We start from the raw sequence: 17,095 nt of genomic DNA, 5'->3' as shown, positions 1-17,095 counted from the left end.
GTGGTATTACTGTACATATGTATTATTACTATCAACTGATGAGGTGGTATTACTGTGCATATGTATTATTACTATCAACTGATCAGGTGGTATTACTGTACATATGTATTATTACTATCAACTGATCAGGTGGTATTACTGTGCATATGTATTATCACTATCAACTGATCAGGTGGTATTACTGTACATATGTATTATTACTATCAACTGATCAGGTGGTATTACTCTACAGTGGTGTGCATAAACTTGGAATCACCAGTTAAATCTTCAAATATGTATGTTTATATGCTGTTGTCTAAGAAATTCTTTGGAGTTAAGTGCCTCAACCCCATCAAAATATATATCATTTGAAAGGGAAAATTCTGAAGAACAAGATAATGCCAAATATTTGAAAATATTCTCAGATTTTTATCGCTGGGGGTGGATCTACCAAAAGGCAGACTTATTGCAGGCTATGAATGTTGTTAGTGAAGATTGATAAAATAGGATACAAACAAACTCTTTTATACAAATTGGTGGCCCTGAAAAGGGCCGTTGGGTTATTGTTGGTCTTCAGAAGGACTGGTAAGGTGTCTTGAGCTGAGCATTAATATTTTATTGGCCAGCCCTTATTCTTGATCACCATCTGACACCATCGAGGCATGCTGTTTACCAACTTTCTGAGCTCTTCAGGAGTGATGATGTGATGCCAAGCATGAATAATCTTTTCTATGAGCTCCCATTTTGTTTTTGGTTTATCTTTGCTGACTATCACACCAATACGCTGCCAAAGATTTTCAAAGGGATTCAGGTCAGGGCTTTGTGCTGGCCAGTCTATTACCCTCACATTACTTCTGGTCATCCACTCCTTGACTCTCTTGGCAGGGTGCATTGTCATCCTGGTAGTACCAGGGTTGGTCGTTGCTGGTGAACAGGCTCCGAGCACTTGGAAGCATGACATCTTCCATGGTCTTGATGTATTTGTTTCCATTCATCATGCCTTCACAAATGGAAAGTCTTCCCACACCAAAAGCTGTCATGCAACCCCATACCATGACTCCAGTAGGGTGCTTGATGGTTGGTAGCGTACAAGCCGGGCTGTACTCCTCTCCAGGTCGTCTCCTCACAGAACAATTTCCAGAGTGGTTTTGGATGGTAAATGTTGACTCATCACTGAACAAGACCCTTTGCCATTGGGCTGTTGTCCAGAACCGTTTATCTTTAGCCCACTCTAGACGACGCTTTCGCTGTTTCTCAGAAACTAAGGGCTTGCGCCTTGCCTTGCAGCCTTTCAAACCATTTGCAAGCAGTCTTCTTCGCACTGTACTGGGGTGAATCTCAATATCTCTGTTGTCCTTGATCTCCTTACAAAGTTGAGTACTGTTCAGATGTCTGTCAGCGAGGGATCTTCGTACCAGGTACCGATCTTCACGGATAGTCGTCTTCTTGGGTCGTCCAGCAGAGTAGGTGGGTTTAAGACTGCCATTGGAGGTCCAAGTCTTGATTGCTGTGTAGACTAGTGTGCATTGTTTGAAAGCACATCTTCTGCTGATCAGATTGATATATAATATCTAGCATGGCATCATAATTGGCGGGAAAATAGAAAGCAAATGGAAGATCCATTCGATATAGAGTGAACAAAACAATGTGATTCCAAGTTTATGCACACCACTGTACATATGTATTATTACTATCAACTGATCAGGTAGTATAACTCTATATATGTATTGTTACTAGCAACTGATCATTTTAGAACAGTTGTTCAATGTATATCAGGGAGCAGTAAGAAAAATGTACGTCATTATTTGCTGTTCATGTGGTAATTCGGGTTGTTTGTGCAAAAATTGATTTCATGGACAATACTTTTATTTCCGTTGTTACTAAATAATACAATGCAGCATTCACTGTTGCCGTCAGCTCAGCGATAACTTTATAACTACATTAAATTATAACATCAATTACAATTCCATTACAAATCATTATGGAAAAATATGGTAGTCATCTCCCCTCTAAAATTTCCCAAAATATAGAACACACCTTTAAAAACATGCCAATCATAAAAGCCATATTGCTTTGAATTAAAACTATAAAAATCTACTCTTGGGTGTGCACAATTTCAAAAGAAAAGTATGTGTCACTTCTCAGATACAGTGAAATGATTAGCTTGAAGAAATGTTAATTCAATATCTAAAAGAAGTCTAGCGACAACTGCTCTTCAGACTCCTTTCAACTCTTGGTCAATGAAGGAACAATAGCGCAATTCTTATGGATGCTAAAGCCTTTATTGACCCTTTATTTACATTCTGATGTTCAGTGGTTAACCCACACACTCATACTCGATTTTCGCCATGTTCAATTGAAAATTAGGGCAGAGATGAGGCACATATTAGCTTATCAGTGACATCTACGGGGCTAATGTTACTGAGTACATTCTTGTCCTCAGTCAACAGCAAGGATTGGCAGCTATGGACATCGACGAGACAGGAAATAGTTGGAAATTCATCCGAGATGACAGTAACGAAATTGGTTCATCGTTGGAACAGAAGATTCCCAAGCGATCATTGTATTATGGACCCAAAGATACAGACAATATGAGACGACGTACAGATACCGACATACAAGTGCCAAAGTCATTACTTCTTTCTGATTCTCAGCTTGCCTATAATGCTGTGGTCGATCAACACCAGTCCATCGGTGACTCGAATGTTACTGAACAGTTCAACACATTTAACAAGCAAAGAACTAGTCGTAAGAGACATCAGAGGTTTGACAGAGACCGTCGACAGACAGTTGCAGGTGATGGGATATATTACGCTCGAAAAGTTATTAGTGTAGAGCAGCTTCCTGTGTCAGATGACAGCGACGCGTCTGATGACATGAATATCACCAAATCAGATCTTCCAAATGATTCAGAAGATGAATTTTTTTTTGCCACGCATTTCATCACACCTCTTCCCAAAGCTGAGTACACGCAAAGCGCAGATTGTTTGGACGATCTGAAGAGGGAGGATAAATACTTTGAGTATGAGATACAGCGAAGGTAGGTAGTTAAATGCTTCCAGAAGTATGATTCTAGTAATGTCTGGTTGTTTGGTGGTAACAGTATGCTGAATGGATCATGTGTTGGTGAGCGACAGTAAAAGGAAATGCTCCTACATGATCACGATCAGTATCTCAGATATTTGCAAACTAAAGTTACTTATCTGTGTATCTTTCAACTATTTTACGGCATCAACTTCAACAGCGAAAGTTATATATTGCCAGTTTCCAATTATCCATTACAGAAGAGAAAAAGGGAGCAGAAAAAGTGGGATCGCTTTATGGTTGTTACTATTCAAATCAGCTGAATCTGCGTAGAATATTTAAGCATGCCTTGTTTGAAGACCATAAAGTTACTCTATCATGCGCGGACTAAATGGCAGTCAACCCTAAAGCATGCACTCGCACACACGTGCTTGCGGACACACACACAAACACACATGTGTGTTTGTGTGTGTGCTCGCACACACAGGCATGCAAATATAGCCGATATCTGCTACCTGTTCTTAACATAAACCCCCATAAGCCGTTTGAACCAGAAGTTAGTTGTCAAATTCAATTCTTACGTTTTTCAATCTATTGTCAGCTGTAACAGAGTATGTTTTGTTAATTAAGTTCAGAGGCTCATACAGTTAGTACAACCATAAAAGTTACCTGTTTATCCATAACTATTGTTCTGTTGATAACTACATGTAACTATTAAAGCATTTGCTAATGAAATGTTAACTACCTTTTCTGCTCTACTCTGTCAGGCGAAAGGCAAGATGTTATCAAACTGTTTTAAAATAGTTCTCTGCTCATCACATTATGTTCTAGCAGAAGATGAGTTACCAGTTTGTATTTAACTCTGTTTGGTATTTGTGAGGTGTGAGCATTGTTTTCACGTCAGCAAAATAACAAATACTACTTTCTTCACGCATATCTGACATTCATTCTATTTGATACAAATGCTATATCTCGAGGAAACTTGACATCAGAGAGGCTATTTTTGTTAAAAAGCAAATAGGATATAAAACAGAAAAGAATATATAAGAAACATTGTTGGTCTATGTAGAGTTTGTTTGATTATAACTTAACTTAATCTATAAGTGTACCAGTACTATAAGCTGGGTACCAGTTTTATAGCGACTCGGTACCAAACCCATTTTAGCAGCTTAAACTGTTGTTATGAAACAACCCAGAGGTGACTCAGATTGCAGCGCACCATATGAGAGGAAAGATTTTTTTTAATGCTCCATGAGTGAGTCACCTGCTAGATTGTAAGAGCTCTATGTAAAAAAAGCAAAGCAGTGCGACTGCTCCTCTGCTCCAGTGCTGCTTCTTAGCTCATAAGGCAGCTTATTTTGACTAATATACAGCTGAAGATCTCCTCTTTCCATTGAGCTATTTTATTCAGCTGCATATGCCGAGTGTGTCCAGGGATTGACATTATCATACTCTACTTTAGTGAAAACTCAATGTAAACGGTTATTGCCTTTGAAATATTTTTACAATATATTTTTAGAATAAAAAATAAAAGTGATTCAGTCGAAAATCTATTAATATAATTTGAAAACTGAACTCCTTTTTAGAATACTTGGGGAGCACTCGACATAATTTTGCAAAACATTACAACTTTGAATCAATTAGATGACTGTGTAAAAAAATTCGTATATGGATTGGCAGTAAAAAGAAAAAAATACCAAAGATTTGTTTATCAAGTTGTAAATTCAACATTATCTCTTTAAAAATACTTTATCAACACTCGCTATAATTTTCTTTGTTAAACATTATGTAGAAATGAAATATTAAAAATCTCAATCAATTTGAGGGCTGAGACCGCTGAATACATTACATGTATGTAACTTTGTTTGTAGCTCAGAAGAGAACTCAAAATTGAAACAAGAAGTTGAATAACACATAAGTTATAGAGATAGGCCCTATAGGGGTATAAAGGTTCAAAAAATATAAATTATATATTTTTTTCTGAATACTTGAACAATACTCATACCTAACTTAACCCATCAGCCTGGTATAAAATGATAAACATTTAAAAGAATTTGCGAAGGTTCTTGCCTGATGTCTGTGGAATGTGTAACCAATCGTAAAAATAGTAATTCTATTTCACCTTTTATTCAAGTAGAAAACCCGTCTCAAGATAATAGCTCATAAACTGTGGCTTTATGGTATGAAGCTGCATTGTATAGAAAACTCCTAAAGTCGCTTGGGCGCTCCATGTAAAAATTGACCTACTTTGTGAATCGCTTGAGATCAAAGGATTCAAACTCATGATACCACAGTAATGGTAGTAAGTCAATAGGATTATATTACTCACCTTTACTAATGTATGAACATTGCCAAAACAACACAATTTTAATCTGTCAAAATAAAATTTATACTTGATCAAGTAAATCAGTATAAGAAAACAACCTTTGATGTAAAAGTCCCCAAGTGGTTTATGAGATCATCAACCTTTTCACAGGTGTACCTCTGAATATGACATATTTGATGCGCCTTCGAGTGAATTCCAGATAGGCAGCCTTCAAAAAGATTTGAGCGTAACTTCCTCTTCCGACTCATTCTTTGACTATGCAACCGGTAAAGCGAATATCGACATGGGTCTAAATTCAGACCTTGATGCGGAGTCATTGCCTCCTGAGTCTCTAGATGGTTCTGATGCAGAGAACTTCTGTCCCTCCCCACTAGACTTCTTAGGAGATTTCGATGACTGGACTCCATCCCATGATCCTAATATCATTCACAGGTAAGTCTGATGTACACTTACAAACTTATAGGATAAAGTTTTTGTGATGACAGTTAACATCTAGATATTGTTAGTTCGATAGTACTGATACTGTTAGTCAGATAGTACTGTTACTGTTAGGCTAATAGTACTGATACTGTTATTCTGATGGTACTGTTACTGTTAGTCTGGTAGTACTGATACTGTTAATCTGATAGTACTGATACTGTTAGTCTGATAGTACTGATACTGTTAGTCAGATAGTACTGTTACTGTTAGGCTAATAGTACTGATACTGTTATTCTGATAGTACTGTTACTGTTAGTCTGGTAGTACTGATACTGTTAGTCTGATAGTACTGATACTGTTTGTATGATAGTACTGATACTTACACTGTTAGCAGATACTGTCAGTTATTGAGTTTCTACATGGTTGGCGATCATGATTAGTGTGTTAGCCTTATAGGTAGTCCTTTAATTCGATTGCACCTCACTCTTTTTCTGTATCTTTAATATATTTAATATCTGTATTTCTGATTACATATTATTTTATATAAACAGTGCAAATATGTATGTCATAAGTTAGATTATCCCAAGGAAGCTAACTGGGCCAGATGAGCCCGATAGTACAGATTATAAACTGGCAAGCAGTGCAAGGGTGCTATAATTCAAGATTTGTCGGTGTGTTTGTAGCACAAGTATAGTAATGTAATAATACTGACTAGCATTCTGAGGAGAATATACTTTGATATACAGAATGAGAGATCTCAAGCTATTTTCTATTCAGTCATATACAGTACATGTTGACCTGTTGCTATGAAGATGAATTCATAAACTGTGTGAGGCTTTTGTTGAAAGATAGATCTCTGACATGTTTGTTAATTTAAAAAGTATATACAATGTGTAGGTGTTTATTTCAAACCAGTAGTGGCGATTCACAATACTTATCAATGTACATAAAAAATTGGTGAAAATAATAGTGACTGCATGTTTTACAAAGAGATAGAAATATTAAAACCATCTTTGTTAGTATTATTATGCTACAAGGATGGGTGCGTATCAACCATGAAGACATCATCTGTTTATGCGCTTGTGTATGTATTTGTGTGCGTGTGTATATGCATGTTGTATGTGTATACATGCATACATGCATACATGCATACATGCATATGTGTGTGCGTGTGCACGTGCGTCTGTGCGTGTATATGCATGCGTGTATATGTATGCATGCGTATGTGTGCGCACGTGTGTGTGTGTGCGTGCGAAAGGGTGTGTGCACAGGTGTGCACGTGTGTGTGTGCACGTGTGTGTGTGTGTGTGCACATGTGTGGGTATGTGTGGGTGTGTGTGCGTGTGTGTGCGCGCGTGTGTGCGCGCGTGTGTGCGTGCGTGTGTGCGCGCGTGTGTGCGCGCGTGTGTGCGCGCGTGTGTGCGCGCGTGTGTGTGCGTGCGTGTGTGTGCGTGTGTGTGAGCGTGTGTGCGCGTGTGTGTGTGTGTGTGTGTGCGTGTGCGCGTGCGTGTGTGTGTGCATGTGCGTGTGTGTGCGTGTGTGTGTATTAGCTTCTGCTAATGCTAAAACTGTTTTTATGCAAAACTGTCACTTTTAAACGGCTTTCATTCTGTGTTAGCAAATTAAACATCCAATCATGTATATGTCTTATGTAAATATTATAATTAAATTTTGGATCTTTGTTTGAATTTTCTAGTTTTAAACATGTTGTTATGTTTATCACATCATCGGTGGCAGACTATGGAGTCAATGACTGTTTTATTGTTATGGTCCTCAGGCCACAGCTAAGTTAAAGTAGCATAGTTAGTCTGATGTATTTTATTTAAATATTAAATAAGCAATCTTAAAAGTCACTTCTAAATACACACATTTTGCTTTTCATGAACATATACATTATCATATTGCTATAGAAATATTAACTTCTAAAATAAATAAAAACAATTTCAATGAAGTTATGACATAACTCTTTAAAAACTCTGGGGTCTTTTTAAAATTGTTAACGAAGGAGCAGAAGGAAATTTTAGTACGGTACTTGCTGTAGGTAACATAAAATGAATTATAAGATAAACTTGTAGTTCAGACCTCCAGTAAAATTCATTAAAATTATTTTCTTCAAACCAAAAACAACTGTAACACACACAAAACATGCTGAAATCATATCAATGAAAACTTGTAAGAATATCTGTATGCAGTTTTCCATATTAGGTTCACGGGTGTCTATCATGACATTATCATCGCAGATGTGCATTGTTTGCATGTTTATAGCCTGCAAATTAGGGTCAGCGCAGCTCACACACCAATCTAGCACTCGCTCTGCACGCAATCGAGGAGAGCGTTGCAGCACCCTACACAATGGCTTCCCTTGATGCCATTCAAAGAGAAATTAGATCTATTAAGAGTGTTAAAGCAGCAGTGTAGCTGCCAGTAATGTTGGATTGTGTCATACAAAGGCAGTAGGAGATTGAACTTGCATTCTATATAAGTACAGTACACTATGCAACTGGCAGAAGATAATAGTCATACTGTCAGAGTAATAAATATTTTACTTTTGCTATTATACTCACCAAATGAGGCATCATCTCCAACCAATTAGCAACAAAAGAAGTTGAAAATTGAAAAGCCATTATGATAGTTGTTGTCAATTTCAGACTCTTAATTAAATTAGTCTGCGTTCTAGTATTTTTGAATCTATTAGCCTGTGATTTCATTTAGATTCCCAAAAGTCACATATACCTATTAGGCTAATAGGCAGCTAAGAACATAGGTTTAAAGAAGACAACTTCAATTATAGCGCTTCTATGTGTCGTTACCAAAATAATCGTAGCAATGTGGTTGTGCCATTAATTTGGTTAAGACAAATAGAAGCGTTATTTCAACTGCCGTATTATATTTTCATTGAAATGACAGCAATATTGAATGACATTGGATATTCAGTGTCATTCAATATTGTCATTATAGAAGTTGTCTTCTCTAATTCTATGTTTTTAGCCATGAGGACACTGCATACAGCTCCTTTGCCGCAATTACTTCTAAATATTTATGCCACTCTTTTGAGAAAAGATTTGATCGCAGTGTCATAGAGTACAACAGGCCTGAGAGCGTTTATGAACAGATGAATTTTGCATGAGAACAAGACTGAACAAAACGTTGACAGGCTGTCTTAGTACTTGCAAGTAATGGCTGCACAAGTACTCTCCTAATAGTAACAACTCATTATTTCTCAAATTGGCAGTGCTAGAGAGGCCAAAGACTTCATTGCCTCACGAGAATCAGAAAGAATGAGAGAGGAGACCAGGTGCAAATCAGAAACGGACCTAGCAAAGAGGCGGCGTACTCCTTCCTTTAGCATTCTCTCCGACGCTCTCTACATGGATGACATCAAGTGTCACTCATTGTACAGACGCAAGCTCAGAGCAGCACTTGGACTACTTGATGATACTTCTATGGCTGACTTGCCTACTACGTCAGCAGAGAATTTAGGTGAGCGTGTTAACCTTTCACAATTTTCATCAATATGTCTCAATCAGTTTGACAGACGAGAAGAGATGTAATGACCGGTTAGGTGCTAGAAAACATTACTTTTTGCCACACGATGACAACGCAGACTTGGTTACCTAGCAATAGCTTTTCCTTTACCTAATCATTAAAATCTAACGCTCACACCCTTTTTATGGTCTTCTTGTTGTTTCCTATCAACATTCAAATTTTGCAACTGGTTTTATCAAGAGACTAGAGTACCTTATGATGACAAAGATAGCGTTCACACCGCAAAGATAAGACAAATGAGGTTTCGTTTTATGTTATATGCAGTTCGTCATGTAGGGCTTGTGTTATCAATGTTTGACACTGATTGTGTGCTTAGATACAAGCCTAACGTTTCGAGCGCCTCACAAGAGGACGAAGGAACAGCTGCACACTAGAATTAGAAGGGTTCTCTCATCTGTTAGCATCAATGACTCCTTGTTCTCAGAGCCTAGTGACAATGACACAAATACTAAAGTTGCACGCTATCGCAATAGACATAAAGGACAGCGCATACATTCGAGGACTAAATCCATGCCATCAGATGTCAATGAATTCATTCAATCTTTCAATAGCAATTGTAACAACTCCCGTCCATGTTATGAAAGATCAAAGAGTGCTGAAGTTTTAAATCACCTCGGCAAGCGATCTGCATTCAGCTTGTATAGCGAAGAAGTTGACGATACAGAGAAACCACCGCAGTCTGAGGAGGACGAGATATTTATCGACTCACCTTTGGTTGTTGACTACCAGCTAGGACGACGGCGTAACCTTCCAACGACTCCATCAACATCAATTTCATCTGAGGAGGATCAGTCACTGGCGCTGCAAAACGAGGTGGACAGTTTCCTTGGCGAGAAGGACTATCACGACAAGGAGGTAAAGGACGCCTTACAGATTCCTCCCAGCACATTACCGCAAGCTACTCGAGTCATAGCAGACATACCTGCAGAAACAGGAAGAAGTAGTATTGTACACGCGAGTCCTATATTCCTAGGGACGCCGTGCAGCTTGCTAACAGAGCAAAAACAGTTATCGACAAACTCCTTCTCTCAGGTAACTTCTAGACAGTTTGTTTCAACCATTCTGCATGCCAAATTAATACAATGATTCTTGATTACAGACATTTAGGTCAAGGTTGTAGGGGTCTATGAGTGAAGATTGTGGGTAAGGCTGTACCATCCATGTGTATGGGTGAAGGTTGTATTGAGTCAATGGGGGAAGGTATTATTTAATGGTGAGCTGCTTGGTTTTGGTATCATGCTATTTTTGTAAACCCAGAAATAGGTGCCAAAGCTCTCTGTGTTAACTACAACTATACATCAATAGAAATATCTTATCAAATCGTATTACTACAGGAAATGTCATATTGAAACATATGTGATTTCCATAAATGCATTCACAGCCGTTTTACAGTCATCAAATGTGCTGAGTCACCGCACTCATCTCATCTCCAGTCAAGTCGCGGTCACTCAGTCAGACTTCATAATGATGATGTCAGTAATCGTGTTCCATTTATAAACACTCACGAGCTACATGTATTGTTGACATGTCTTTGAACAACAAGGAACATCAAACGTCATCATTGGGAGTGACTAATAATGCTCTGATCTTCTTTATTTAACTTGATTTTCTGTCAAAGAATTATATTAGCCTAAAACAAGTTAGAGTTGGGTGTTTCCTCTTTACCACCCACATCGCTTGGCTAGATATCTAGTGTAATTTCTTTGATACATCGAACACCTACTAGCACCTGTCACCTGTCAAATTTATTTATACTAGTTATATTCCAGCTAAAATCAATACCTGCTTTGGGTATTCTAGATGAAAACATTTTGGATATTTTGACAGAACTCAATACAGTTAAAAGTATAGCATTCTGCACCCAAGTGTTTTGGTCAGCTCAATGTATAGGGGCCTAAACCCCAGAAATGTGCTATTGTTACAAGCTTTGTTTACAAGCTCCGAAGATTAACAGCGCTGTAGTCCTTTTGCCCTACATGTGCTCTCGCAGTGACCCGAGTAGGCAATTCACTATCACAATCCGCGCGTCTGCAAGCTTGCTATAGAATGTAAACGGAGACACAAAAAATATTGGTCGACACTTGTTGCCACTAACCTTAGAAACAGAGTCGACTGCGCACAAGGAATGACTAGGGAATTCTATTGTACTTGATGATAACGGGAATGGTAATTATTGCTTCTTGTTGTTATTTGTTTGTGTAAACACGCCGAATCAGGCAGAGGTCAACCCTATTAGTAGCATTTCTCAAGATGGTTATCTATAAATATAGTAAGCGCTTTAGAAAGGAAAACAGTCATTGCTAGAAGCTGCGCAGATCAACTTGTCATGGGGAGTTCCTGCTCGTACAAAAAACTACCTACCGACACACTTGCACGAGATATTTTAATATACCAGTATAAACGCTCTAGAGGTGTACAAACCCACCCAAGTAAAGTAACTCAACTCTGTATGAAGAATAAAAAGTCTATACAGGATACGGTTCAACTTTCAGAAATGGAAATCGTGTGTGATGGAAAGAGATGCAGGTGAAGTTCTTTATGCCATTGTTCATCATCAATGTGGTTTCCTGTTTGATTTTCACTGACAACGCTTCTGTAGAAAATATTACTGTATAAGATCTTTAGGTCAGACAGTAATAGATATATGTTATCAATTTTAAGCTGGTTTTTAGACTTGTTCCTGTGGAGCCTGCTAACAAAAGGCGGAGACTAGACGATCTTAATGAGACAGCAACGCCGTATGATGATCCTAGTTTACTAAACCAGACAAATGTGCTCAAGGGATCCTCAGCTACTACTAATCAGGCATCACCTGCCACCAAAAAGATACTTCAAACCAAAAAACCAGGTGCTGGACGTGAATTGACACATTCCGCAATGGAGAATGAGAACATATATCAGAGTCGCAAACCAAATCTAGCAGATTTGGATTGGATTTATCAACATTACGACCTTTCTGGGGAGATAGAGCGAGGTCACTGCGTGTCTGAAATTGAATATACCATCTGGGTGTAATCTAATTGAACATTTATAGATCATTTATATAATTTATATCATATTGAATAGCCTGACACATACTCAAGTTATGCGTATGGTGCTTGTACTTCATTCTCATTCTATAATATTAATTTATTCCATTTTTTGTCAATCACATTTTTTGCTGAATTACAATTTTATGTTGGATACCTTTGTACAGTTTAGAGCAATATGACTTATTGTTGGTAAATCTGGAAGTCTTTATAATAAATTTCATATGCTGACTAAAGGTCTAATCAGCTATGTTGAACTTGCTGGCGGTAAACTGGGGTTTTATTTTTAAAAAGCTAAATATTATCCTTGTTCAACCTAATGCAACCAAAAACAACTCATCAACTGCTTAGTGTAAAGTAGCTCACTATTTATAATGCTCAGAATAAGGTAATTTACCTTATCAGATGATCCTTATCAGATGATATAAAACAATTAACGTTAATATGCATTAAGCAGATAAATAACTCTCAAATGCACTTAGTACTAACATACAAATAAATGAAATAAATATACTTTTTGCTACATTACCAGACATCGCATAAACTACTAGTTTATCATTAAGGAGAATCTGCTACATTGAATCGATAAACCAAGTACTAATTACATATATGAGTATCCTGGCAGTCCGGGTGCCATGAGATATCCTCAGGTGTAATAACTATACGCACAATCATTCCAATACATGTGAAGGTGGTTGGTGCAGATTGTAGAGTGTCTGTCTAACAAGCGGGGAGTTCGAATCCTGCTGAGAGGAATATTTTTACTAACCCTTTATGTGTGCTCCGGACGAACCGATAAGCGCATACAGCTCTTATTATAGTAACGTGCTTCCGGACGGACCGATAAGCGCACACGGCTCTTATTATAGTAACAGTGATTACGGTAAATATTTGCTTATTTTGATTTGTCAATAACTTTCACACAATTTTTTTATGATTGTTTAAAGTTAGTAGATATGTATAGGCATATGAAGATTCTAAAGTTTGCCTTAGTTCCAACACTTTTGCATCAATTCTGGTAATTACTTTTTACAAAGTGACATCTATTAAATTGACAGCTGCAGTTTATCCGTTGACTTTTAAGAAAAGCTGCCTACGATGGCAGTTTTATTACAGAGATGAACAGGAGTAGGATAGTCACGCCATAGATGTTTATTACGTGTAAAACAGTTGCATGAACTATTGGCAGTAAATCAAACAATTAATTGACCTTTTACTGAAGCCATTATCATCACCTTTAACCTTTACCCTTGAGAAATATTCTATATATTTCTGTTTTAATGTAACTGAATGACCATTAGTTTATAATATAACAGCGCTCACATATCTCTGAACTAGGTATGTTTGTCTGTCCTCTAGAGCTTCTAGGTCTAACGTATGACACCATTAGCTAAACACCCGCGCACTAGAGGAACATGTCAATTTATCAGGGTTAGGCACTGCAGCATATAAAATGACACTGTCAAGAACCTGCGAAGCTTGGTGTCAAGATTTATATGAAAATAGTTAAAAACCATTCAAATATTTCTGTGTTAAACTGTCTTTTTAACCTGACAGGACAGGCAGATGCTAGAGCTTCTCTTGGATACCTTTTTTAAACTTTTTGTGGTATTTGTAGAACATTTTTTCTATAAAAATGACTACAGACTGTTCAATAAAATTATATATGTGTATGTATATGCATATGCATATCTCGATTAGTTTTTCATTCAAAGTTTTCATTAATTTTAGATAACCTCTTATTTCGTAGCTGAAATGCGATCCAAATACAGAACTTGTCTTTTTGGCATATTATGTTTAGCGAAATGGACTTATATTTGAGAACAGCCACGGATTAGTATTTTTACACAGCGAGTGTGACCCTAGACAAACAAATTGGTGTAACTAATTAATCCAATCAGCTCTAAGTATTTATTAGTCTAAGCTCTAGCTAACTCTGCTCAATGCTGTTTCAATCAGGCTTTTCAAATATCTTTTCCACCTGACTGTATTATAATAAAAGAATTTCTTTGCTAGCAGTTTAGCTATGTAAATATGATACGATAGCATAATGTAATACGATTGCCTGTTTGCAACGCGCAAGGAATCTATCAGTTTACTGTATGCCAAGCTAGGCATGTGGTAGTTACTGGCATTGGCTTGGACTTGTTATATCTCAGCCTCACCTTGAGTGAGAAGAAAGTAAGTACAACATAAATTGTCAGTAACTTACTACATGAAAGTACATTCTTAGCTAAGATTAAAATGGAGTAAAAATGTGTAGGAGTAGGAGTAGCAATAGCGTCGACTTATTATATCTCAGCCTCAATTTGAGTAGGTAGAAAGTAAGTACAACATACATTACTACTACATTCTTTTCAGTTAAGATCGAAATGCAATACAAGGTGATCATAAACAGTTAGAGGGTTGTCCTTTAATTAGCCAATTAAAGTAAACAAACGTAAGCAGGGGACCTGAAGCCAGTGAATAACAAGGAACAAGGTACTAAAATGATTTGAAGGATTCATATCTTTTATCTAATTTAGTAGCATAGGCATCAGGTTTGTGTAGTTCATACAGTAACTAGTCAGTCTATAAATAGAGATAGCCAGTGTTCCTCATAAAGTTGGCTCTGCTTGGGCTGCTTCAAGGAACCAACGCAAGACTGCCCTAGCTGCATGCTATAGATATGATTGCTGTGTATGTTGATAGCTGCCTATGATCAGGTGGTGGGTATAGTAATGCTATATATCCATGCATGGTATACACTGTATAGTATATACTGGTAAAAATACTAGTTGTTAATATATGTATACTTTTATCTGGTATATATTTAGGTATATTCTATTACGCAACCTTGGAACATGTATATTATCATGTTCAATAAATGTACACTGTGTACGGTAGCTGTAGATATTATATTAGGCAAAATGTATATAGGGTGTATCTTATGAGAGTAAATTATGTATAACAAGTACAAAACAGAAATATCAAACAGTATATGTATCAACTAGGAGATATAGATAGCTAGATGGCAGCTAGTATGAGACACGCGTGTCATAACAAGCAACCTTACTCTAACAAACTCTAACTTGGGTCATTAGGTATTGGGAAAGTTTCATATTTGCCAATAGGTTCATGACTTAGCTAGCAGGTAAGGTTAGTAGGTAAGCCTGACTAGCAGTTAGGTAGGAAGAGAAGTTTGTAGGAAAGCCGGTAAAGAGATAGGTGAATCGTTCAGTACTCTGGTAAGCGAGTCAATAGTTATAGAGAGCTGTAGATAGACAGATTGGTTAGGTACACCATAGAAGATAACTTAAGGTTAATGAATTATCTTTTAGTATTCATTTTATCTTATAAATAGCCTAAGGTTTAAACTAAAAAGTTTGATCCACAAAAATGTTTTAATTGTTCGATACACATACACATCATTTTTGAAAAAGAACTGTATGACTTGATAGCGTTTATAAATCGTTAACCTATAAGTAAACGCTAGTTTAGGCGTGACAGTATTAGATTGAGCAGGTGGCTATTTAGGTCATGCACATGCTGTCAAAATGAGTGACGCTATCTTTCCTATGCTCGGCATGTTTACCCTTCGGCGTTAGCGCGTTACATTCTTGCTTCATCAACAAATCCTATGCGATAAGACAAATTACTCGTCTCACCTCTGATATAACTTGATGGTCGTAATTACGAAGATGTAATCATGGGATAAGGGGACATTGACATGAATGTTTGAGCGCGTGAATGATCTTTCTACGACTGGAACTAAATGATTCTGATAATATCAATCAATTATTGTAAGATTTTATAAACTATGATTCAGCTAATGATGGGATTGAATAGTAAATTATAAAAATGCTCCTAAATATGCTAGTTTTAGATGATATATTATATTAAACATGATTGAAGGCTCATAAAAATCGGCGTCCACGTTTTAATAGGATAAGGGAAATGTAGCTTGTTTTTGATGCTGAGTTGCTCATAGCAAATAAGAGCAAAAGTTATAGCAATTGCTATATGCTGAGTTGCTGATAGCAAATGAGAGCAAAATATATAGCAATTGCTATATGCTGAGTTGCTGAGTAATAAAAACAGCAAATAAAACTTTCATTATGCCAACATATGTAGTTTGAAATGTAAGATGTTATCTTTAGAGCTGATATGTAAGATACCAGTGAGTTTGAGTGAGGTTTTGTTAGAGCCGATATGTTAGATACTAGTGAGTTTGAGTGAGGTTTTGTTAGAGCTGATATGTAAGATACCAGTGAGTTTGAGTGAGGTTTTGTTAGAGCTGATATGTAAGATACCAGTGAGTTTGAGTGAGGTTTTGTTAGAGCTGATATGTAAGATACCAGTGAGTTTGAGTGAGGTTTTGTTAGAGCTGATATGTAAGATACCAGTGAGTTTGAGTGAGGTTTTGTTAGAGCTGATATGTAAGATACCAGTGAGTTTGAGTGAGGTTTTGTTAGAGCCGATATGTAAGATACCAGTGAGTTTGAGTGAGGTTTTGTTAGAGCTGATATGTAAGATACCAGTGAGTTTGAGTGAGGTTTTGTTAGAGCCGATATGTTAGATACTAGTGAGTTTGAGTGAGGTTTTGTTAGAGCTGATATGTAAGATACCAGTGAGTTTGAGTGAGGTTTTGTTAGAGCTGATATGTAAGATACCAGTGAGTTTGAGTGAGGTTTTGTTAGAGCCGATATGTTAGATACTAGTGAGTTTGAGTGAGGTTTTGTTAGAGCTGATATGTAAGATACCAGTGAGTTTGAGTGAGGTTTTGTTAGAG

The 17,095-nt window shown here is 37.1% G+C and overlaps 1 protein-coding gene and 1 long non-coding RNA gene across 2 annotated transcripts; both read left to right on the top strand.

Annotated features, from left to right (window-relative positions):
• The first annotated feature begins 5,325 nt into the window (after nt 1–5,325).
• Nucleotides 5,326–10,381, top strand: LOC137390756 (uncharacterized). The gene is made up of 3 exons (XM_068077078.1): nt 5,326–5,761; nt 8,982–9,229; nt 9,612–10,381. Exons 1-3 carry the CDS (start codon nt 5,613–5,615, stop codon nt 10,379–10,381), a joined length of 1,167 nt encoding a protein of 388 aa, XP_067933179.1. The 5' UTR covers nt 5,326–5,612.
• A 1,009-nt stretch (nt 10,382–11,390) lies between these two features.
• Nucleotides 11,391–12,567, top strand: LOC137391593 (uncharacterized). Its single transcript, XR_010978131.1, has 2 exons — nt 11,391–11,821; nt 11,968–12,567. It is a non-coding gene; the product is annotated as an uncharacterized lncRNA (long non-coding RNA).
• The last annotated feature ends 4,528 nt before the right edge of the window (nt 12,568–17,095 follow it).

The sequence above is a fragment of the Watersipora subatra genome, chromosome 3, assembly GCF_963576615.1.
Source record: "Watersipora subatra chromosome 3, tzWatSuba1.1, whole genome shotgun sequence".
NCBI lineage: Eukaryota > Metazoa > Bryozoa > Gymnolaemata > Cheilostomatida > Watersiporidae > Watersipora > Watersipora subatra.
The sequence above is the reverse complement of the archived record's forward strand: the minus strand, read 5'-3'. Positions and strand labels throughout refer to the sequence as shown.

Bases quoted from the DNA above. Each gene is read 5' to 3' on its own strand.
- LOC137390756 (XM_068077078.1), top strand. From the start codon at position 5,613: ATGGGTCTAAATTCAGACCTTGATGCGGAGTCATTGCCTCCTGAGTCT. The intron at 5,762-8,981 runs GTAAGTCTGATG...TCAAATTGGCAG, and splicing joins GATCCTAATATCATTCACAG to TGCTAGAGAGGCCAAAGACT. The intron at 9,230-9,611 runs GTGAGCGTGTTA...TTGTGTGCTTAG, and splicing joins TACGTCAGCAGAGAATTTAG to ATACAAGCCTAACGTTTCGA.